General features: G+C 42.1%; 1 protein-coding gene across 2 annotated transcripts in view; it reads left to right on the top strand.

The window, feature by feature from the left end:
- The first annotated feature begins 416 nt into the window (after positions 1 to 416).
- The window catches only part of SCAF4 (SR-related CTD associated factor 4), a 76,235-nt gene continuing 51,514 nt past the window's right edge, over positions 417 to 25,137 (top strand). For both annotated transcript variants that reach the window (XM_034793624.1, XM_034793615.1), the window contains exons 1-5: positions 417 to 657; positions 19,917 to 20,000; positions 20,595 to 20,639; positions 23,242 to 23,403; positions 24,400 to 24,535. In XM_034793624.1, coding sequence (XP_034649515.1) covers positions 628 to 657; positions 19,917 to 20,000; positions 20,595 to 20,639; positions 23,242 to 23,403; positions 24,400 to 24,535 — 457 coding nt within the window. In that variant the 5' untranslated portion in view covers positions 417 to 627. The remainder of the gene's footprint in view (positions 658 to 19,916; positions 20,001 to 20,594; positions 20,640 to 23,241; positions 23,404 to 24,399; positions 24,536 to 25,137) is intronic.

Here is a 25,137-nt window from a genome sequence, read left to right as displayed (position 1 = left end):
TCGGGACACTTGCTAGTCTCTGGACACCAGGGCCAGCTGCATGCATAGGCAAAGGCAGAGCTCCCTGTGCTTCGGGAGCGCTGGGCCATTGCTGGCCTCCTTGCACTGGGGCTCCCCCTCCCTCTGCGGGGGGGAAAGGAAGGAAGCAGAGTGCGTGCTCGCTCGCTCACCCCCTTGGGCTAGGTGAACCAGACCCCTTGCTCCGCCGGGCAAACAGCCCCTCTGGGCGGGAGGGGAGGGAAGCGAGGGATTTATCTCCCCCCCGCCCCGCCCATTGCCCCCTCTCCCCGGGGGCGGGGCCGCTGCTGACATGGCGGGGCTCGGGATAGTAACAGTGGAGGGGGATGGTCACGTGGCGTCCCCGCAACCGCGCCGCGCGCGCGCGCTCTCCTGTGGGTGGCGCGGGGCCGGGAGGCCTACGCGATCCCAGGGTGCTGTGCGCGGCGTGGGCTCCCTCCGCCATCCCGCTGGGAGAGACGATCTGTGCGGGGCCCTGCCAGCGAGACGCCGCCTGCGCGCAGAGCTTCGCCGCCGAACGGACATGTTAGCGCCGAGCCCCTGAGCGGGACCGAGCCTCCCCCCGCGCGCCTCACGCCGCCGCGGGCACCCGCACCAGCCGCCGCCAACATGGAGGCCGTGAACGCCTTCAACCAGGAGGTGGGAGCCGGGGAGCGCGGGGGGAGGCCGGACCCGGGAATCGGTTCTGGGGATCACGAAGCCGCTATCGCGGCTGCCTGTCCCGCGGCTTCCGGCCCCGGGGCGAGGGAGAGGCCTGGCCGAGGCCTCCGCGGAGACCCAGGTAGCGGCCGGCCTGCGGCCTCTCCTCGTTTCCGAGGCTGTTCGGGCCCCCTGGGTCTGACGGAGGCCGGGCGGCCCAGGAGCGGCCAGCGCCGCGTTACTCCGGGGGAGGCCGGGGGAATCACCGCCCCCTCCCTGCCGCACGCACAGCGCGCGGGCCGCCCGGGAGCTGGGGAGCGCGGCCGGGCCCTCGCGCCCAGGCGTTACTCCGGGCGCGCTGCGCCCCGCGGGGGCCGGGCGGTTCACAGCCGAGGCGCCTTGTTCCCTGCCAGCGCTGGGGGAGGAAGCGACCACGTGAACGGGCGGCCGATAGCACGGGCTGGGCAGCCCCAAACGAAGGGGCTGCCCGTGTGTGGGTACGGAGCCGCGTCTGGGGAAATGAATTATGTGGAGGGGGGGGAGAAGTAGGGACCGGTCTCCTTTCATGAGGCATGGAAGGCCCTTGTGCCATCTCCGTCACTCTTCTTTCGGCTGCTGCTGCTCGTTGCAACTCTGCCTGATCTGAAAACTCTCTAGCTAGGCAATAATATACCAGCGATTGTGCCTTCCAAATTGGACATCAATATAGGCCAGACCCTGATGTCTAAAGTTTTTCCCCCCACCTAAATTTAAAATGAATGTGTAGTTGGAGAGAACTTTAAATAAAAGTTTTGGTGCATAGGATGTTCTTGCAAATCATTTTAGGGCCACACAAGGTGTTAATTGTAGTGTGTTTTCATTGCAAGTAACCTGCCAAATCTAATTCTATCTTAAATGTAAGGTTTGCAAGACTTATTCCAGAATGTGTAATGCATTTTGAAGGTTAGTGTGCTGTGAGTGGTTGCTGAACAGAAACAGTAAAAATGGCAGACTGCTCTCATGTGACAAAGTCATGCTGTGTAAAGTTCATTCCTTGCATCTGCTTGTCAGTTACACTAGACTAGAGTATCATTATGAACACAATTACATACCTACTTATCCTTTACTAAATAACTGACTTTGTATTTTTCTCTTTTGGTATGATTTTTCTATTCTATTCATGGGGTCTTTACATTTTGAAACAATACAGATAACTCCATAGCTAAGTAGTGAATTTTGAGTGTGAATTTTAACCAGCACTTTTCATTTAAATTGACATGTTCCTTATTTTGTCACAATTGGTAGTTTGATGGCTATCCATTTTCCACATTTCAGGCATTTCAGTGGTGGTGTTTTTAAACAGAAATCTACTAAATTAAATTAATTGGAGTTAGATTGCACATATGATGTGCTTTCTACTCTTATTAGCATGTAGGACAGAAATAGCTTTTACCTGTCTAAATATCAGTGGAGATACTAGCAGTGCTTGCCACTTCATTCATCTCATTATATTGCTTCCTTGTACGGCTTAACTTTGCTGATATTGGACAAAATGCCATTCATATAAGTATACAAATTTTATTTGCTGACCCAAATGATTTACGTAAATGTGTTAATTTAGATAACCATCAGTATCTCTTGGTATTTTAAGTAATCTCATTCTGATGTATTCAAAATGGATATGTCTTAAATAACACATCTGGGTGCCCAAGAAATAGTAAATGTATGATGCCTGACTCTGTCAATGTTTTACTTCTGGATACAGAATAAAAAAGAGTACTTGAAATTCTGGTAACTCTGCAGAATTTGTTTGATAACTTATGTGAAGACTAAATTGTATTAAAAAATGTATCCAGTTGAGATTTTAATGATTTCCCTCAAAAATGGCTTATTCTCTATGGTTCCAATTCTGCAGTCACTTGAGCAGTTGCTTAACTTTATGCTCAATGGGATTTACTCATCTGTTCAGTTCAACATTTAGTTTCCTGGCTTTCTTTTGATGCCCACAAGGAATTAGTTTATATATTTGAAAACTAAATAAAAAACTTGGCTCTTAATCCCTTCTCTGAACTTCCCAGTTTGTCCTTTTCTCTATATCTGTATGTTGGATTGTAAACTGATTTGGGAAAACACTAAATTTTCTACAGCAATGAGCACATCGTTTGTGCTAAACAGTTATTCTGCCTACTATATTTTTACTCAAATTTTGAGCAGATATTGCCAACTGGTGGTATTTGGTAACCCAGTAATGTAGTGTATTACCCTTCAGCTAACTAGTTTGAACCAGGTACTCCTGAAGCAATGAATTATAATTTGTGAATTTTGTTCAAGTATACAGTTTTGTAGTTAAACATATAGTGAGCATAACTAATGGGTAACATGTTGAAGTGCAAAATCTTACTAACACATTTCTTGAGAAAACTAGTATACCAAAAAGATGACCTTGACACCCATGTGAAAAAAGCATGTAATGTTTCTTTTCCAATGTTCATTTCGGTTATATTTTAGTTTGGCAGTGTAGGTTTAGCTTTCGAATTTGAAAAAAAAATTGGTTAATTTAGCAATTATAAAAATTAGGGACCAGTACTGCTTATTATAGGCCTCTGCACAGTAAGGCTATGTCTGCACTAGAAATGCTGCAGTGGCAGTGCTGTAGCACTTCAGAGTAGACGTGCTACACCGACAGGAGGGTAGCTGTAGTTAATCCACCTCCCCAGGAGGCCGTAGCTAGATTGATGGAAGAATTCTTCCATTGACCTAGCACTGTCTATACAGGGAGTTAGGTTGGCTTAATTACATCACTCGGGTGTGTATTTTTCACACCCCGAGTTACGTAGCTGGGTCACCCTGACTTTTTAGTGTAGACTTGGCCTAAGCTTCTGTACTCAGCTTTGCCAATGGAAGTGATATAAGAGCCAACAGACTGATAATTGTGCATTGTTATAATTTTATGGTTGTTAAGAACCAAGCGGTGTCATCACTCACTTCTACATGTGACTCAGGGTGGTGATAAAGACACTGTACTTCAAGTCAGTAAACCCCCTCTCCCCCCACAAATGAAGAGAATGGATACTTGGGTGGGCATTTCTTCTTTGTCTACAACTGTAGCTTAGTTCTTTATTTATGCATGGGCAGTTGACCAGACAATTGAATATTTGATCTAGTATAGCAATCTTATGCTAATGATTGATCTCATTTTGCAATGTTAGTGTACCTCTATCTTTTCCTCCCAATCTTTTCCGAAGTCACTCACCTGTTATCAGCTAGCATTATTTCCTTACATGAAGAGCGCAGTATTATAGTGCAATGCTAGCTCTGCTATAATTAAAGTTAGAACAGCTTTCTGTTTAAAGCCTGACTCTTCTAAATGCTCTAAAATCTGCATCGTTACTTGGATGGCCTTGAAATTTGGTTTCCTCTGTGGAGATACAGAGTAGAGTAAGTGATCCAAATTTGGGGTAATTTGATCAATCGGGATACTGAGATGAAAATATCTTCTCCCTCCAAAAAAACAGCTTTTCTAAAGGTTGATGGAGTCTGCCAACATATTTTTGTTCAGAGCCAAGGAACTGATCATGCCCAAAATGGTCTCCATTGCAGGATATGTACTCCAGCTATTGCAGGGAATCCACTGCCCCTTGAGGGGAGCAAATTGAAAATAATAGCAAGAGAGTTCAGCTCTCTAGTTAGGCATATGCCTAACGTTCAGGCTTACTGGCCAGCAAGTTTTCACTACAGCTGGGTAGCTAAAGGGGATATGCAGTAGCCATTGAGCCAGAGCTACACCCAGCCAGTGTGAGTTCAAGTCTGACCTAGAGCAGAAATCTGAAAAAGATTGGAGGCATATTGCTAAAGTATGTCTGTCAGGTGTGTTTTGGGGAAATGTATTGAACCAGAAAATAAATTCTGCATGCAAATGCTTGCTGGGATGGTAGTGGGGTTTGGGAGCGGAGGAGTGGGGGGGATAGGGGTGTGGAGCTGCATTGAGGGTGGCGGGAGGTCAGACTGGGAGTGGTGACATGGAGGTGGGTTGCACAGCAAGAGAGAGGGTTTAGGGTTGGGGAGGTGTGGAGTATCAGTGCTCTACAGTTAAGATTGAGATGATTGAGTGCTGTAAAATCCACATATGTACTTGTGTTGGCTTGACTTTTCCTGTGCTTCATGGGGATGTGAGATGGGGACAGTGAATCAGATTGGGATCATTTGAGCAAGAGGTTCCCAAGATACAGCATCCCCGAAAAATGTTTTTATTAAAGTTTACAGATTCTACCAGCATTTTTTGTGCATACCTGGCTTCTGAAGTTCTGATGGCTCGATGGGACAACAAGGGTAGGGTGAGCTGGAAATGATGGAGGGGGCTATATGTTGCTGGGGTGTTATCTATCTCCCCCTCTCCCCCGCCCCCACACATCAATTTTCTCACAGGTCCTTAAAGTTACTGTAACCACTGTGTAATAAAACTCAACTTTGGGGGGCATATAACATGTGTGAGACTTCTTTCACCGTCCCTGTTAGCAATTAAACACTCCAAACATTTTAGAGCATGACCATTATTCCTATTCCGCAATAACAAAGTGGTAGGGGTGATGTTGGCCAACTCACGTAATTTCTCAGTGTGTCAGTTTCCCCATCTGTACAATGGGGATAATGACATTATCCTCTTAGGAAAGTGGTGTTGAGATCTACTGATGAAAAGTGCCATGTAAGAACTAGGTACTATCCTTACCTGGCCACAGTAGCATCCCTACAGCAAACCTACATGATAAATACAATTGCCTAAATGACCATCAACCCTTACCAGTGACACATCTTTCTGTTTGTTTTTCTTTCTTTCTGTTGAAAAAACTAGAAAATTCACTGGCAAAAAACTTAATTAACATAGAGTTAAGGTTGCCCAGTGATGTATTGTGTCTTTCAAGAAAGTCAAGTTCAGCAAAACTCAAACATGTGAAAACCAAGTATTTCAAACTCAGACTTCTGAAAAGCAGGAAGTAAGTAAGGACTACCACAACTTTAACTCTCCCCTCCTTTGTGCTGGCAATAGCTTCTGGGAATTACCTGCATGCATTTCAGCTGCATTCATTGTGTTAGGTGTAGCTGTACTGAATAGTGGAGGGATTAATTGGAGTAGTTTGGAAGAGCTGTGATTGTGATATGAGAGGATGTGGAGGGCTGTGCCCTTGTAGTAGGGTGTCAGTGCAAAGGAAAGAGATGCATGTATACCCTGAGAGATCCGATATTCCTCCTTTCAAGTATTGAGTCATGTAGATTCTGTCAGTAGCAGGGCACAGGCTGGTGGGAGATGAGTGTGATCTGTGGATTTAATTAAAGGAATGTTACATGGCATCTTTTGCATAAGGGAGAAGGGGTTATAGATTTTAGCAGATGAAGTGTTCTTTCTGTAGGGTAAGCTATGTCTCTAAATGTAGAGCAGATGTACGTAGCTCCTGTTAGGTACCATGAATGTGTTATGGGCATATTGGGGCATCACTCAGAGAAAGCAGAGTTCAGGTTATGTAGGTGTGTGCCTAATCTCTGTATTTCCCACTTTTCAAAAGTTTGAGTTTGAAGCACCTTAATGCTTTATTTTCTGTTTTTTTGCTGAACCTGGCATTCTGAAAAGGCATGATATACACCAGGCAACCTTAGTTTCATGTTGACAAAGGTTTTGTCAGTGATTTATGTCTGCGTTCAAGGTTTTAAACTTGGTACAGAAACATGGGTTTCCTGTGTTCTGTTCCCCCTAGGCCATATTAAGAGAATTCTCTGAGAGATCTTGCACAATATTTCCCCGGCTAGTGCAGTGGTATATGGAAACTGATGCAGTCCTAGTTATTTTATACTTTGTTGTATGGAAGAGCAGGAGAGGCACAGTTACCAATCTCTGATGCTAGGAGGAAAGACTAACATTGCTGTTTCTCTCTCCTGGCCATCTTGGTTCAAAAGGCAATTGAAGGTCATGCCTTTGTTGCTCCTGCAGAAAGCATGTTTCCCATGTCTGCAGGGGCAGTAGAGTGAAACAGGCTAGGGGCTTGTCTACACTGCATCTCAGTGCAGACTATAGCGGTGTGAATTGCAGAGTACACCAAAGAGTATCTTAATGTGAACTAGGTACTTTTTAGTTTGCAGCAGTAGCATCCACATGGGGCAGTTAAAGCACAACTCTGGTGCACTCTGCAGTTCGTGCCCCTGTAGTCCGCACTATGGCACTGTGTAGACATAGCCTGGGATCATGCCAGTGTTACTCTCCAGATATCCTTAGGGGTTATTCTGAGTGTGTAAGCAGCAGCAGTGGATGTACATTGACGGGAGAGGGGTGCAAGGGAAGAGGAGGAGTAAATATATGCAGTTAGAAGGGTATGATCGTTGCAGTACATCAGAATTTGGGATTAAGCTTGGTCCTTCATTTACTGTACTACCAGGACTGAGATTATTGCAGCAGCAGCAAATTCATCTTCTGGGGTAAGGAAGGTGCTTTGCATTGCTTTAGTGGCCACTTCAGAGCAACTGAAGGAGCAGTATCAGTGTGATCCTGAAGGATCACATTCCTTCTGAACAAGAGACAGAGAACAAGAAAGGTGGAGGATCCTGTCAGAGACTAGCAGAAGTAAAAAAAAAATGGGGAAATGAAGAGAAGCAACCTTCAAGGGGAGTAGGAGATTTATGAAGGTAGAAATAAATTAATAAATTGATCTTAGTAGGCAGATAATGTTTCAGGTTTTGGGATACTGAACTAAGTAGTTCATACCAAAACTAAATCTTCCCCCACATACTTTTTCATTTCCATTTGAAAGTGTTTATAAAGAAGTTTGCGCCAAATGGACTCCTAACTTTGTGAGTTTATCCTTCTAGTCAGCAGGAATACTTCAGTGGACTAAGTCTCATGTATGCTAGACTACCCTTGATTTATCTCTGGACAAATTAGGCTGTGGCTTCATCTTCCAAAGAACATAAACTGACAACTGTGCAGTTTATGATGGTCTCTTACCCTTGGCAGCAGCTAGTAGTTGCTAAGCGTCACAGTTCACATATCAGAGGCTGATACTAATGATGGATCCTCTGAGCCACAGCCCAAGAGCAGAAATTTTGTAGGAATTCCAACATTTCTCTTTTCTCAGTAGCTCTGGGGATTTGTGGTAGGGTAAGGACCAGGCTTCTAGCCAGCAGGTAGACCCTGGACCCATTCATTTTTTATGTCTATCTGTAGCTGCTAGACCTTTTCAGTCTGATAATCCAGTAGTATTACTGGTGCTTTGGTAGCATAAGTATTTTGTTTTCTTCTTTCCTTCCTCCTCCATCCCTTCCTGCAAATATTCCATTAATTTTGCATAGGCATATGAGCAGATATCTAAAATTGTATTTGAATAACCTATAATATTGTCAGTGAAAAATATTTCTAACTGTAATTCAAATGTATTCAACACACTTGTAGAAAAAAAATCTGTTCTTGGATTCCTTATGTGCTAATTTTTATGAAGCCTTTTTATTTATATGTTTAGAACAAGTCTGTACAAGCAGTCAAGCAAGCAACAGCATAGTACTGTATAGGAACACATACTTTAATGCAGGGGTCGGCAACCTTTCAGAAGTGGTGTGCCGAGTCTTCATTTATTCACTCTGATTTAAGGTTTCGTGTGCCAGTAATACATTTTAACGTTTTTAGAAGGTCTCTTTCTATAAGTCTATAATATATAACTAAACTATTGTTGTATGTAAAGTAAATAAGGTTTTTAAAATGTTTAAGAAGCTTCATTTAAAATTAAAATGCAGAGCCCTCCAGACCGGTGGCCAGGACCCACGCAGTGTGAGTGCCACTGAAAATCAGCTCGCGTGCCGCCTTTGGCACGCATTCCTTAGGTTGCCTACCCCTGCTTTAATGTCTCAGCACCTGATAAGATGTAATGTAGTAGGTTGATTTTATTACTAAAGGTAAAGATTTTTCAGAGGTGCTCAATGCATATATTGCTCATTCACTTCAGTGGAGTTGTGTGTGCTCGCTTCCTTTGAAAGTCAGGCCCTGGCTGTGTATGTAGAAAGACATTCTTTTTAGTCTTAGATGCCCTTCACATCAGACACACCCACTTTTCAGAAAAAGAGGTCTAATTGTTTGAGCTCCTTAAAGCAGTTTGCAAACCTTCACAGCTTCATGTTTGTGTGCCATGGTATTTAATACTGGTGGAAGCTACTGAACCTGAACAGTGTTCTGTTCAGTAGTATCGCAAAATGTATAATTATTTCTCACATTTGGTATTTCCCAAAAGATACAGGTGTTATGTGGTACTTGTATTTTTTAAAGATCATGCCCAGCCCCAAATATACTTTTTTTCTTGTCTTTGCAAACTTCAGTTTAAAAACTTTCAGAGTTTACCACTATCCTTTGCCCTAACTTCATATGGGGATTCTTGGTATTTCTGCCTCTGTTGTTCCTTGTCCAAATTTAAAAAAAGTGGTCTATCTTTATCATTGTTTCTGGAATTGTCCCCTACTTCCTTGCTCTTTGATATTATGTTGTAGTTGATGTACTTGTGTGTGTGGGGAAAACACTTTCAAAGTCTGCTTCATTATATTTCCTTGATGAGTTGCCTTAAATTAAAACTTCCTTGTGCTAGAGAAGGTGATTTGGAATTTGCGGGTAAGTGGCAGTATACATGGACTATGGAAGACCTGCTTTTGGAGAAATTTTCTTCAACGTGTTTGTTGGAAAACTTAGACTCACTTAGGAACATTCTTTGATAGTCTGCTGAAGATATCTATAATATATTGGACTACTTTCTCTTGACCCTAAACAAGGCTTGGAAAAAATCACCAGAAACTTAGTAGCCAGTAGTCAATATCAAAGTTGGGGGTAGAGGGTTCAAAGGCAATATCTTGTTGACAAAGGTCAGCTGCTGGTGTTTAAGCCTTGTCTACACTGCGGAGTTATCAATAAAAGTTATGCTGCTTTAATTAAACCACTGTTGCATGTCCACACTATCTGTGCTCCTTATGTTGGCAGAGCGCATCCACACTAGCAGCTCTTAGAATCATAGAACTGGAAGGGACCTCGAGAGGTCATCTAGTCCAGTCCCCTGCACTCAAGGCAGGACTAAGTATTATCTAGACCAGGGGTCTCAAACTCAAATGACTATGAGGACTAGTACATTGGCCCAAGGGCCGCATTACTGACACCTCTTCCCACCCCTTCCCCGCCCCCATTCCAACCCCTTCCCCGAAATCCCCACCCCAACTCTGCCCCCTCCCTGCCCCCAGGGGGTGCAGGAGGGGTGTGAGGTGTGGTGGGGGCTCAGGGCAGGGAGTTGGGGTGTGGGGTGCAGGAGGAGTGAGGGGTACAGCCAGGGGGCAGGGTGCGGCAGGGGTTCAGGGCAGTGGGTTGGGGTGCAAGAGGAGTGTGGGGTGCAGCAGGGGGCTCAGGGCAGTGGGTTGGTGTGCAAGAGGAGTGCAGGGTATGGCAGGGGGTTCAGGGCAGGGGGTCGGGGTACAAGGTGCGGCAGGGGGTCAGGGTGCAGGAGGGGTGCAGGGTACGGCAGCAGGTTGGGGTGCGGCATGGGGCTCAGGGCAGTGGGTTGGGATGCAGGAGGGTTGAGGCAGGGGGTCGGGGTACAGGGTGCGGCAGGGGGCTCAGGGCAGGGGGTTCGGCTGTAGGAGGGGTTTGGTGGGGCAGGATCTGGCCTGGCGCGGACCAGGGGCAGGGCAGGGCAGGCTCCCTGCCTGCCCTGCCCCCGCAAGAGGCTGGAACGTGGGGAGGGGAGGGGTGGAGGGGCTGTGTGTTTCTGTTGCTTGAGGCACCGCCTCCAGCTGCTCCCATTGGCCGGGGATCCCCGTTCCTGGCCAATGGGAGCTGCTGGGGGCGCTGCCTAAAGCAACAGAAACATATAGCCCCTCCGCCCTCCCCTTCCCCACGTTCCAGCCTCTTCCCGGAGTGGTGTGGGGGCAGGGCAGGCAGGCAGGGAGCCTGCCCTGCTTCCGGTGCACGTCCGGCCGCCGCTCTGATAAACACTGGGGGAGGGTGGGGAGGCTGCGAGGGGCTTGCTGGCCACATGAACAGAACCGGACCCAGAACCGATCCCTGCAGGACCCCACTAGTTATGCCCTTCCAGCATGACTGTGAACCACTGATAACTACTCTCTGGGAACGATTTTCCAACCAGTTATGCACTTACCTTATAGTAGCTTCATCTAGGTTGTATTTCTCCAGTTTGTTTATGAGAAGGTCATGTGAGACAGTATCAAAAGCCTTACTAAAGTCAAGATAATGTTTTCACCTCTTTCTACATCTACCGCTTCCCCCCATCTATAAGGCTTGTTACCCTGTCAAAGAAAGCTATCAGGTTGGTTTGATATGATCTTGACAAATCCATGCAGACTGTTATTTATCACCTTATTATCTTTTAGGTGTTTGCAAATTGATTGCTTAATTATTTGCGTCATTATCTTTCTGGGTACAGAAATTAAGCTGGTCTGTAATTCCCCGGGTTGTCCTTATTTCCCTTTTTATAAATGGGCACTATATTTGCCCTTTTCCAGTCTTCTGGAATGTCTTCCGTCTTCCATGACTTTTCAAAGATAATTGCTAATGGCTCAGATGTCTCCTCAGTCAGCTCCTTGAGTATTCTAGGATGCATTTCATCAGGCCCTGTTGATTTGAAGACATCTAACTTGTCTAAGTAATTTTTGACTTGTTCTTTCCTTATTTTAGACTCTGATCTTACCTCATTTTCACTGACATTCACTATGTTAGACGTCCAATTGCCACCAGCCTTCTTGGTGAAAACTGAAAGAAAGACATTATTAAGCACCTTTGCCATTTCCACATTTTCTGTTACTGTCTTTCCCCCCTCATTGAGTAACGACCTACTCTGTCCTTGGTCTTCCTCTTGCTTCTAACATATTTGTAGAATGTTTTCTTCGTTCCTTTTATGTCCCTAGCTAGTTTGATCTTGTTTTGTGCCTTGGCTTTTCTGATTTTGTCCCTACGTACTTGTGTTATTTGTTTATATTCATTCTTTTGTAGTTTGACCGAGTTTCCACTTTTTGTAGGACTCTTTTTTGAGTTTTAGATAATTGAAGATCTCCTGGTTAAGCCAGTGTGATCTCTTGCCATACTTCCTATCTTTCCTACGCAGTGAGATAGTTTGTTCCTGTGCCCTTAATAATGTCTCTTTGAGAAACTGCCAACTATCATCAGTTGTTTTTCCCCTTAGACTTGCTTCCCATGGGATTTTACCTACCCACTCCCTGAGTTTGCAAAAGTTTGCCTTCTTGAAATCCATTGTCTTTATTGTGCTGTTCTCCCTCCTACCATTCCTTAGAATCATGAACTCTACCGTTTCATGATCACTTTCACCCAAGTTGCCTTCCACTTTCAAATTCTCAACCAGTTCCTCCCTATTTGTCAAAATCAAATCTAGAACAGCCTCTCCCCAGTAGCTTTCTCCGTCTTTTGTAATAAAAAATTGTCTCCAATACCTTCCAAGAACTTACTGGATAATCTGTGCCCTGCTGTGTTATTTTCCCAACAGATGTTTGAGTAGTTGAAGTCCCCCATCACCAAGTCCTGTGCTTTGGATGATTGTGTTAGTTGTTTAAAAAAAGCTTCATCCACCTCTTCTTCCTGGTTTGGTGGTCTGTAGTAGACCACTACCATGACAGCACCCTTGTTTTTTACCCCTTTTATCCTTACCCAGAGACTTTCAACAAGTCTGTCTCCTATTTCTATCTCAACCTCAGTCCAAGTGTATACATTTTTAATATATAAGGCAACACATCCTCCCTTTTTTCCCTGCATGTCCTTCCTGAGCAAGTTATACCAATATTCCAGTCATACATATTGTCCCACTGAGTCTCCGTGATGCCAACTATGTCATAGTTGTGTTTATTTAATAGTATTTTGAGTTCTTCCTGCTTATTCCCCATACTTCTCGCATTAGTATACAGACATCTAAGATACCAATTTGATTTCCCCCCAACTCCCAGTTCTGTCTTGTGTCTCCCTTATTTCTACCATAACAGCCCATGCTCCCCCCAGATTCCGACCCTTCTCCCAGGTCTTCATGTTTTTGACTTAACTGTGGGCTTTAGTCACCTGTTTCTTCACGCCCCGAGACAGAAAGTTGCAGCACTGTAAATTGCCAGTGTAGACAAGCCCCACCATTCCACATTAATGGTTCTGATTCCTTCTTAGTTCTCCCACAGCCTCCTGAGCTGCTCTGTGAGCTCCCACACTGAGAAATGTCAAAGCTTCCAGTATTTTGAAAGATGAGTGGCACATCATGTCTGCAGGGCAGCCGAGTTCAAAACAATGAGCAGAGCAGTCACGGCAGGCATTGTGGGATACTGGGGGAGGCCAGTTATGTCGACATAATGGCAGCGTGTACACTGATGCTTTGTTACTTTAACTTTTCTGAAAAAAACTTTCTCTCATCGAGGTGGTTTTATTTTGTCGCCAAAACTGAAGAGTTTTGTCACCAAAAGTGGTATTGCGGTGTGTATAGCTCCACAGTTTTGTCGGCAAAAGACAGTTTTTGGCAGAGGGAAGCTGACAGAATTCTTACGTTTTGTTTTGCTGCTCTTTTTGGGATCTGCTATGTTGGACAGAGTTGGACTTTTTCCTTGGGGTTCTAAGATCAGGCCACATGTAAAAAAATTCTTTTTCATCCTTTGTCTCAGAACACTGCTCCTCTGCTGCTTCCAAACATAGTAGGTCCTCAAAATAAGTTGCAGAATGAAATTAATGCAATTCTTGTATACTTTGTTATGAGGGAAAATTTGTCGGGTACTTTTTTCAAGCTTTGGATGTGAGCCTGGACAGCTTTTACGCTGAGTTAGGAAAGACCTGGTAGGTCATCTAGTCCATTCTCCATAATTCCCTACATTATTTCCTCCTTTTGCACATATATTGACATTTGTAAGTTAGTCAGTATGACTGTTGCCTGTTTGACGTTACCTATTAAAAGTCCAGTAATGTTCATAAGTTTGGTTCCTCTTGTTTGGTTGTATTTATTAGCCTGGAAAATGAGGTGGTAACTCTTCTCCTTCTAAACTTTGTGAGCATTGGTTTTGTGAATATTTTACCGAACACTTTATTTGCTAACAGTTTAAGGAAGAGTATGCAGGATTGCATATGAATTTAAGTACTTTACGTTCAGCTGGTTTAAGTTCAGTAAGCTATTTAATATTAATATTGCTTTCATTTTCATAGCACAGTAGGTTGCAGAAGTAGCAGTAAAAAAGAAAAGCAGGGCTTTAATTTCACTTGTCTGTAAAAAGGCTCTCATGCTTGCTGTACTCCCACCACACACTGACTTTCAAATTTAAATAAGTTTTGGAATTTCCTGTTAAACTCTAATTTGGGGATAGTATTTGAGACTGTGCAAAATAAAAATCACATTCTTTTCCTACTATTGTTACTGGTAACAATTAAGACTACTAATAAGTGAAAGGTTAGAGAAATTTTCTTTTAAGCTTTTTACTTCATGGATTTGACAGCATTTGTACATAGTCAGTTTTCCCTATTGTGCGAAACGCCCCCACAATAAAATGGGAGAGAGAAACACATATTTTTAAAACACTGAAATCAGCAGCAGGGCTATAATACTTCAACCCTCCATAGTCTTCAGGCTGACAGTATCCCTTTTTAAAATAAAGCAGCTTCATTTTACTTCTGTCTTCACCTTGACTTTTTTTTTTATTAACATCCTAGATGACGGGGGTATTTTTTTGTTACTCAGTTCCCTCCCCAGTGCCTCAGCTTGATTCGAGGTGTGGCTTTGATTTGTCAAACTGAATATCTGTGGCTCCAAGCAACCATGGGGAAAGGGGAGGAAATGGAACATGCTGAGAGGAGTTTGGCTCCACCTTTCATTTCTTTAGTCCATGAGGTCAGTAGCTGTGGATGGGGTTGGGGAACAGCTATGAAACCTAAAGTGTGATCCACATAGAATATGATTGGCTCCACTGCAGAGTGAGGAAGGAGGAAAATCTACTGTTTTAGGTCCAGTTGCCTGGGGGAGAGGATTATAGGGAAAAGATCTCTGTTATGAAGTAGTCAATTTAAAGTACTCTCTAAAGCTTTAAATTGGTGTCTTTTTAGTTAATTTTATCAAATATTCATTGCCATAAAAAGTAAGAACTTCAGTTTTTACATGGTTATCCAAGTGCTGTTTCTTAAAATGATTAAGATGTTGAATTTTAAGACACTTTTCAAATTGAGAAATTTGACATTTCTTATAGGTAATTTTATTGGAATGATGCTCTTCTCTACTGATTTGTGACAATATAACTTTTCTGCATGTACCCTGATTTGGGTTCAGTGTATATAACAAAAGATCCAAAGTTTAGCAGGACATTCCCACTCTCATATGTGGAAAGGACATAAACCTTATTGTAACATATCCCCGTTGTAACAATGAGATTTTACACCAAAACAAATTTAAGGGGGTACTAACAAGGTTGGTAAAGACACAATTTGATTTTTTTCTTTAAAACATGGTTTTGCCACATTTTTATTTAACTTCCACAGTTTAGCAATCACAATCAACTCTAAAATTGCAAATCACAGCGTTTATTTTAATGGGGTATGTGAAAATTGTTAGGGAAGGAAACAGATTTTTGTTTATTCCATCCCAAGGGCTAGTTACAAATTGTAGGTGCAGTTTTTTAAATAGCTTGTCTTCATTAATTTAGACTTGCATTTAAATTTGATCCATATCTTTCCACCCCCAATTTCCCCATGTATGCACTTTCAGAGTCCCCTTTGGGAATATTGCTTGTGGTATCCTCATCACTTTCACTCTGTTCATGCTGTTGTTGCTTGGGAAGTGCTATCTGCAGCAACACAGGCAGTATTCCCAAGTCCTCTGCCCAGCCCTGCTTTCCTCAAGGCCCTTGTTCATTTCTTTCTTTCTCGTGGATTATTTTACTAGGCCTCAATTCCTGCTTCTCTTGCTCCTTAGATAATGGCCCCATGTTATCAACTCCTACCTCATACACTTCTTCGTATTTGGTTTCCCACTTCCTACCTGCTGGGTGCTTGCCTGCTCCTTGAATCCTTCGCTGGTTCCTAGATGTATCATATCAGACTCTAGAAGCAGTCTCCTGATCTTCAGGCCTGGCTCCTACCTCCTCCTGGGTCCATGGCTACCTTCTGCACTCCCAGAGTTCCTTGTTTTTTTTATTACACTCCTGAAATAACTGCTGTTCCTGAGGACAGTGCCTTGACACAGGCTTCTTTTGCACTTTGATGGGAGATTGGTTGCTTTCTCGGCTGGAAGAACTCCTCCTTAGTCTATGGGAAGAAAGAGGTGGCTCCTTTATACAACATGGCTCCTTGTACTCTTCTTTCCTTCTGTCAGCCTCCTGGCCACAGCTGCATCAAGAGAGTAGAATCTGCTCTTATGTTCTACCAGGAAGGGCAGGTGTGAGGATCACAATTTAGAAATCTCCATGCTAATGGTTACTTTGTCTTTCAATATTTTTATGTTGACATTCAGGAGAATTAGTGTTGGCATTCTCTTTGTTCACCCAACAGTGACTTCAAAGAAGGAATGTGTAATAATTTAGCAAAAAAGAGATTGAGCTTCAAAATGATAAAGGGAAGGAACACATTCATTGTGTGAAGCTAACTAGCAGGTGGTATGAAATGTTTTGTTAGCCATACTAATCCTTCCCGGCAGCCAGAGATGGATGCTAGCTTGGAATGTATCTATTGGTTTGAAATGTTGACTGGTTAAAGCCAATCTGGAGCTGGAATTTGCCTTGTGTGGAAGGGTTAGCCAAACTCCTGGGTTAAAAATTATCTGTCTCAAAGGGTTGATGATAACACAGAGAGAATGGATTCAACAGCTGTATGTGGTGGCTGGCTCCTCTATGTTACTGGGCTACTAGCTCCTGAAGGAAGATGCTGTTGAAAGAAAAATACTTTCTGGACTAGGAATCTAGTTAAGGAAACAAGCATGTACTTGTTTATTCTTCCTGTATTTAATTACTGCCAATGTTGGGTTTTTTTTGTTTTGGTAACTATGCTGAAAGCTTGGTGGTTGTTTTCTGTGACTACAAGAATTTAGTTCATAATTTTGTTATTTAACTAAACCTATTTCCTTTTGTTTTTTCTTTCCCTTAGTAATTGAAAAGAGAGGAGAAATCTGTTTAATCTGACCTCCTCTGAAATGGGCTATTAAACATCTTACCAGGATCTCAGACTAACAATTATACTAGAAAAAAAGGGCTAATATGGTGGCTACAATTCTATTTTGGGTTAAACTGTCCAAAAGAGAATTCTCCGTTCCTTTGTTGTGTTTGGCTAATGGGTTCTTATTGGAGATGAGGATTCTGGTATTAGGCCTTTTTAACTGGTATTTCCTAGGCCCTGATGCCTGTATTACACAGCCCTGAGGAATAGAATCATTTTATATAATAGCTCATTTATTTTCTTTCTTTTTGAAATATAGCTGTATTTTTTACCTTGAACTCTCCCACGTGTATAGGATATTTTGAGACTTGCAGGCTTTTCAATTACAAGAATCATGTCAATTACATACTTCTGCCCATAGTAAGCAGCAACTTAGGGCCTGTCTGCATTGCCCCACAGTTCATACTAAGGGGATGTGACTAGCAGGGCACACCAGAGTGCTATGCTATAATTTATCTGTGTGGACGTCCAAATTCAAGACCTTATAAGTTTGTGTACAGACGGGGGAGTTAGAGTGCAGCACTTTGGTGTGCTCTGACATTCATATCCCCTTAGTCTGAACTCTGGGATACTGTAGACATGCCTTCAAATAGCAAGGGCAGTGTAGGGAAGGAGCAGCAAACATTCATTTTAATAGACTGGGAGATCTAGAAATAGACTTAATGACAGAGAGCAGGAGCTAAAAGGGGGAGGATGAAAAGTGGTGGTGCACCTCTTCTTAGGTTGGAGGGGGAGCGAGAGTGGCATTTCCTCAGAGGGTATGTCTATGCTCCAGTAAAAAATGCATGGCACAGTCTGTATTGGCTGACTTGGGCTCAGGCTGTGGGGCTGTAAAATTGCAGTGTAGATGTCCGGACTTGGGCTGGAGCTCAGGCTTTAAGACCCCACGAGGGGGAGGAACTGAGATCCTGGGCTCCAGCAAGCCCAAACATCTACACTTCTATTTTTAGCCTGAGCCAGCTGACCTGGACTCAGACTCAGTACCATGATTTATTTATTTATTGCAGTGGGGCCTGGGAGAGGACGACAGGCAGGAGAGAAGGAGCTTTTGGATCAGGGATATGCTGTCAGAAGTGCTCAGTAGAAAATAGAAACTGTATCAGAGCCTGCCATCTCATAAGATGTTGGGGCAACTGTGATGGTATAGTCTTTCTATTGAATTATTCTTTGAGGTGACATAGATGATCTATGTGTATATAGACTTCAGTATAGTTATTAGCAAAAGCAACACAGTTTAGTGCTGGTGTGAAGTAGCTGTTGCTTGTTTCTCTTCTCTCTTCTGCACCTGTTTCTACCCACCTGAACAGTGGTTGTCTCTAGGGCTTCACTGTCCTCAGCAGTCTGAAGAGTCAGTGTTATAGATGCTGAAGTACTGCTGTGTGGGCAGTGGGAGAATTCTACTGTGATTAGGTGGTGGGTGAGGGTGGGGAGGAGTGCTGCTTCACCCCTTCTTTGCCAACAAGGAGAGAAGATGCTTGAACTTCCTCTCCTGGATCTGTTACTTGCTTTATAGTCTTGTTCAAATCACTTGGGGCTTGTCTACACTTACAGCGCTGCAGTGACATAGCTGTAGCGCTTATTGAAGATGCTACCTGCATACGCCAACAGGAGAGTTTCTCCCATCGGCGCAGGTATTTCAGCTCCCCGAGAGGCAGTAGCTGTATCAATGGTAGAAGCTCTCCCATCAACATAGCGCTGTCTACACTGGGAGTTAGATTGGTATAACTATGTTGCTCAGGGGTGTGGATTTTCCACACCCATGAGCAATGTAGTTATACTGATATAAATTTGTAGTGTAGACCCAGGCTTAATCTGGGTTTATAAATTTCCCTCTATACAAAATTGAGATACTACTACTCTGCCTTTCAGGGTAATGCTCATCACCTTGAAGAGGTAGAGTACTGTGTGTGTGTTTGTTAAATACCTTGACTCTAAGAGAAAACGGTTCCATTAAGTTTTTAACCTTTCACACATCAGGTGCTGTTAAATTATAGAGGTGCCAGTTGTGGATCCACATTTAAGGTTGAGTTGATTTTGTCCTTGTAGTAGTTTGAATCCCTGTTTTATTATGCATGGGGAATACAGTGTATCTTCCCCAAATTTACAGAACATTTTGGGTACTAATGCATTTTCTTAGAATTTACAAACCCATTACAGTTAAAATTAATTTTAAAATAGGTATTTAAAGAAATTTAACACTGTCAGGCCTTTTTTTGTCTTTAATGGTGGTGGTAATAGAATAACACTGACACTTCTAATGTACTTAAAACAGAAATGTGCTTAGATTATATTTGAATAAATTAGTTAATCCTGTAAATCAGGCTCTCGAGATGCCTCACATTGGTCATCCAAACTCAGTAATTACTTTTGAAAATCTTGGCCCTCATTTCTGAGGAACTTATAAATAACTTCCCCTCTGGGTAATATTAGCATGAAGAGTAGTTCAGTGTATGAAAATTTCCAAAGCAATTGATGCAGTTAGTTTCTGTGGTAGTATTTCACCCTTACTATTGCAAGAATGTTTAATGGAGGTATTTAGCATATATGCTGCTATACCTATATGTAACAGGATGAATAAGAGATGGGATATTGGTTTGTGATGGTTTCAATGGTTAAAAGTTTGTGCTCATGGGAAAACCTTTTTTGGACTCCGGAGTAGTATAGAAGTATAAACTGCAAGCTCAGGCTCAAACTGATGATGATCAGGTTAAATAACTTTAAGTCAAACTACAGTTTATTCTCTTGGTTTCAGATCGTTTCCATGAAATAGTTTAGAATTTGGGAATTAATGTGTACCTAGTTTCATAACTGGTAAGTCAGACACAGATGAAATCTTCTGACAACAGCCGCTAAATCCATGGATGGGGCTTTAAAAACAAACAAACAAAAAAACCTGACATTGATTGTACAACTTCAGACATTGGCTTTCAAGTCAGTAATTGCATTGTTGAAGTGGCTGATCTCTTGATTTCAGGCCTTGTTATAACGCAATCTTGGTTGCATGACCGTTGCCAAGAACCTGCATTGATTGTTATGTTGACTGACTTGCTTGCTTCTTTCAGAATTTTTTTGAATGTTTATTTTCTCTGTTTAGCTCTTTTCACTCATGGAGATGAAACCTCCTATCTCCCGAGCAAAGATGATTCTCATTACTAAAGCTGCCATTAAAGCTATTAAGGTAAAGAAAAACAGAAATAAACCACAAATTCAGACCATACCAGTAGCATTATTTTTGGATTGTACTTGATTTCTAAAAAATGCATATCTTTTACATGATTTCTAAAATTTTATAGCTTGGTAAAAGATTTCTTTTGTTTGACTTTCGGAGGGTTTTTTCCCCCAAAGGAAAGTGAGTGAACGTTCTTTATCTTGGGTTATGCTGCCAGTATCTCTGCAAAACGGTAACACCAACTTGTTTTTAAGAAAATGACATTTTCTGATGCTATGGTTTACAGTCTTGTTATGATTTGTATATGATAAAATCAAAATGTTGTAACATGTAACTACATCCTATCGCATCAAATTAAAAAAAAAAAATGTAAAAACAGGAAAAAGTAGTTGTCACAATAGTACTGCCTTCATGTATATGTGATGTGAGATGCTTCCAATGGCAAGGTCAGTTTTATCCATGAAAACTTTTTAAGGAATGTTTGAGATGAAGTGCATCACACACTAGAATATATTTGTTTTCCTAATTGTTAATATGTACAAAAAATTAAAATACCTCTGAAATCGTACATCACTGATTAAATAGATCACATCTCTTTTCCAGCTCTACAAGCATGTAGTACAGATAGTAGAGAAGTTTATCAAAAAGGTAAGTGCTTTTATAGTATTTTTAATATTTACTTAATGGGATCCTGGGCATTTAAACATCCACAGGTCTATCACTATTTTTTATTAACTACAGTAGCTCCTCACTTAAAGTCGTCCCGGTTAATGTTGTTTAATTGTTATGTTGCTGATCAATTAGGGAACATGCTCGTTTAAAGTTGTGCAATGCTCCCTTCTAATATCGTTTGGCAGCGGTCTGCTTTGTCCACTGCTTGCAGGAAGAGCAGCCCGTTGCAGCTAGCTGGTGATGGCTTGGAACCAGGGTGGACCAGCAGCCCCCCATCAGCTCCCCGCTCTCCTAAGTTCCCTGTGCAGCAGCTGCCCAGCAGGCTATCAGTTGCGAGCAGTTCAGCTGTGTCCCTCCCCCCACTGCCATGTGCTGCTCCTGCCCTCTGCCTTGGAGCTGCTCCCCGAGACTCCTGCTTGTTGTGCGGGGGTGGGGGGTGAGAGGAGGAAGAGGGGGGCTGATTAGTGTCCCCCTCTCCCCTGCTCCTGCACCCCGCTTACCCCACCTTCCATAGGGCAGGGGGGGGACACGACAGGGCTCAGGACGGAGGGAGCTTGCTGGAAGCAGCTGCGGTCTCAGCAAGCTGATCTAATTAACAAGGCAGTGTACTTAAGAGTATGGTCAGCTTACTTACAGGGGTGTGTGTCTCTGTTTCTGTCTGTGATGCTGTCTCCCCTCCCTCCATTCCTGCTGCCTTGTAGAGTGTGAGAGTTAACCCTTGAGGGCTCAGCCAATTGCTAGTTCATCATTTAGCAGTAAGGCATCCCCTGTGCAATATCCCACCCTCTGATTCCTCCACCTCAACTAAGCTTCACAATCATCATCACTGTGTACCAGTATTAAATTGTTTGTTTAAAACTTATACTGTGTGGTGTGTATGTGTGTGTATATAATAGTCTTTTGTCTGGTGAAAAAAATTTCCCTGCAATCTAACCCCCTCATTTACATTAATTCTTATGGAGAAAGTAGATTTACTTAACATCGTTTCGCTTAAATCCTATTTTTCAGGAACATAACTACAATGTTAAGTTAGGAGTTACTGTAGTAATACTACAAGTATTACCTAAGGCTGCTTACTGTACTGAAAAATCAGAAAAAAACTCTATTTTTAGAGAACTTTTTTCAGCGTATTTTTTTTCTTTGTGCATTTGACAGCAATTTGTATATAGTCAATCATTTCCCTCTGTTCATGTGAGTCTTTCATACAGCATCAGGAGATTGGGAAAAAAAAAAAAGTGTGATTGTAAAACCACAGAAATCGTCAGTGGGATTTAAGGATAGATATAGTGCTTGAAACGCAAATTCTTCTAATTTTTCAAGTTGATTGTGTCTTTTTACTACTACTGTTATGATTGATGTTTCCAGAAAATGTAACTTACACACCCTGGTGCCTGGAAACTTAAAAAATAGGTTAAATACATCACTGTCCACAAAAGTAGACCAACAGGCATGTTAATTTAAGTTCCATTAGACAAACAGGAAGAAATGGCAATATATGCCAAATGAAAAAAGGCAACATCAGAAGGATAAATACTTTTTTTCAAGCATCTAATTAATTCTAAATTAGTGGAAGGAGACTGAAAAGTGAGTGAGAGCTAGCTTGATGTCCCAGTGGTGGTGGTCTATATTGGAAAGTAAGAGAGGAGTTGTGTTCAGGTCCCAGACCCTGCTTCTTAAGGCAGCAAAGGAGACAGTGAATCTTTACTACATAAAGGCACACAAACATCTTTCCTTTATTCTGCCCTAGGTCCCAAAGTAACTCCTTCCTCCCTACCTTTGCCACCAATTAATTTTAGTTACATTTAGAAACATTACAGGACATAATGCTTATGTAATACATGGAAGTCATCTCTTTTTTACATTCTTGATTTCTACATTTGCTCATTTAAACAATTTTCATTTCACAGTATCTACTGTTTGTGGTCCTGCTTTCTCCAAGTTATCCCAACCTTTTTTATTACAGACAACAGAACTAGCTTTTTGCATTATTAAGATCAATATCTCATGCACCACTTTCTCTTACATATTTATCATCTTAACTCATTTCAGTCCTTACATTGTCCTCCCCCCCAAATTAATTAGTATAAAATTGATTTAAATAGTAAAACTTTTGCTGCATCATGTGTATAAATAGGCTTGCTGCAGTTCATTCTTTTTCCTGTAGGTTGTCTTTCAATTAGTGGGAAGGCCTAGATAGTTATTGTTCATGATTAATCATATTTTAAGTATTTGCTTTATGTAAGTGTTTTTACTCAAGTTTAAATTGTATTGCCATGCCAGTCTTTCTCAAAGATAAATATTTTAGCTACTTTGTTTATCAGGGTATACATTACTAACACATTTTGCTATTAGATTTAGTAGTGTTAGACATAGCTCCTTGTACAGCCCTATAGTACTGGTAAAAAGAGAACTGTAAATAGTAGAATTCAAGTTTTCTGTTGGGACCTGCAGGAAAATATTAAGTACAAGGTGCAGGTTGCTTGTAGCGATTCTGAAACCTATTGGGGCATTAGGGTGGTTATGCTGTTAATACTGTATATGCTACCCTGCAATAACTGGAAACAATCTATCTTTTCAGTGCAAACCAGAATATAAAGTCCCTGGATTATATGTTATTGACTCTATTGTTCGTCAGTCTCGTCACCAGTTTGGAACAGACAAGGATGTTTTTGGGCCAAGATTTTCTAAAAATATAACTGCCACATTCCAGTATTTATATCTCTGTCCATCTGAAGACAAGGTATAGCTAAAACTTCTTGAATGTTTTGAATTGCTGAATTCTTAATTGTGTGTTCCTGCTTATATGAAAGCTAATTTGGTGGTTCTCTGCCTTGACTGCAATGCCATAGTCGTCATTGTGTGGGTAGTGGTAATATTAGAGGTAATACTTCAGTGGAGATCCTGATGATGATAAATTCTTTTTTAACTTATTCTCTGTTCTTTGTGTTCATGTCTTTGTCCAATTGGAGACCATACCAAAACTATTTCGGGGGAGGGATAGCTCAGTGGTTTGAGCATTGGCCTGCTAAACCCAGGGTTGAGAGTTCAATCCTTGAGGGGGCCACTTAGGGATCTGGGGAAAAATCAGTACTTGGTCCTGCTAGTGAAGGCAGGGGGCTGGACTCGATGACCTTTCAGGGTCCCTTCCAGTTCTAGGAGATGGGATATCTCCATTATTATTATTATTTACTTTTCAGGGATCCTTCTCGTGTGGGACTTGTTGCAGTTGATTGGATTGGTAGCTGAAAGAAATGCAGATAGTCTTCCTCTCCCCTCCGCCCCCCTCCCTCCCCCCCACTTCAAAACTCTGTTCACTTCCTTTCACTCCCTTTTGTCAGACTTTCCCACTTCACTTCTGCATTTTTGTTGTCTTTTTCTCAGCTCTTCTCTGCCTTTCCCTTCTGGGATTCTTCCAAAGGCCACATCAAACTCTCCTGAATGGCCGTATGACTGGATGCAACTCTTAATTTTCTATCACTGCTATTCCTTTGGTTTGCCAGAGGAGTTTGCTAGAGAGTGGCACAAGCTTTCTTAGTGTATCCAAAAAAAAAGGGGGGGGTCCAGTAGTGTGGATCCTGCTAACCTGTGCAACAAGTAATCAAGCTGTGTCTAAAACTTGAACATGCTACAAGACCACTGATCCAGTCACCCATTTCTTTATGTGCAAGAACTAAATTTAGAGCCTGTGCATTAGGAATATTTTGTTCTATATTAATACTTTCTTTTATTTGAACAGAGTAAGATAGTTCGTGTCCTGAACCTTTGGCAGAAAAATGGAGTGTTTAAAATAGAGATCATTCAGCCTCTCCTGGATATGGCAGCAGGAACTAGTAGCGCAGCCCCGATGGCAGAAAACGCTACAAATAATGAAGGTATGAATGTCAGTACAACTTGTAAATTAAAAGTTATGGAACCAATGACTTGTTACTATTTGGTGCACTAAGGTAAAAGTACCTCATGTTTGTAAACCAAGTTCACTAGCACACTTCAAAATTCACTTTTATCACAAAAATTATATAGAAGAATCTGAACACATTCTGAATAAATGTTGCTGCTGTATATTTATACATATGTTATTGGAAATTATTGAAATTTGAGCTAATATGGCTTTGGATATTTCCATACAACTAAGTATGTATAGACCTATTGGGTGTTGATAGTAATGTTCCCACTAAAAATGACTTCCGTCTTAATTTTCTTCTTGTATCTGTGAGACTTTTTATTATTTCCCATTGTGTAATTCTATGTTCCTTTTTAAGCATCTGGTTCAGTAAAGTATGGAACATCTTACAATGAAGAAACTTCATGCCTTAAAGTATATAAAAATATTATTACCTACACAGCATATTTTTAGTGACTAGTATTTGTTGCAACACAAAAATCTTGAGGCAAGGTTATTTAGACTGCATAACGCATTGGTGCAAGCCATAAAATGCAAGAAAATAATTGTCACTCAACACCCCACCTATTCTCC

This window comes from Trachemys scripta, chromosome 1 (genome assembly GCF_013100865.1).
Source record: "Trachemys scripta elegans isolate TJP31775 chromosome 1, CAS_Tse_1.0, whole genome shotgun sequence".
Lineage (NCBI taxonomy): Eukaryota > Metazoa > Chordata > Testudines > Emydidae > Trachemys > Trachemys scripta.
Note: the sequence above shows the minus strand (reverse complement) of the source record. Positions and strands in the feature narration are given on the sequence as shown.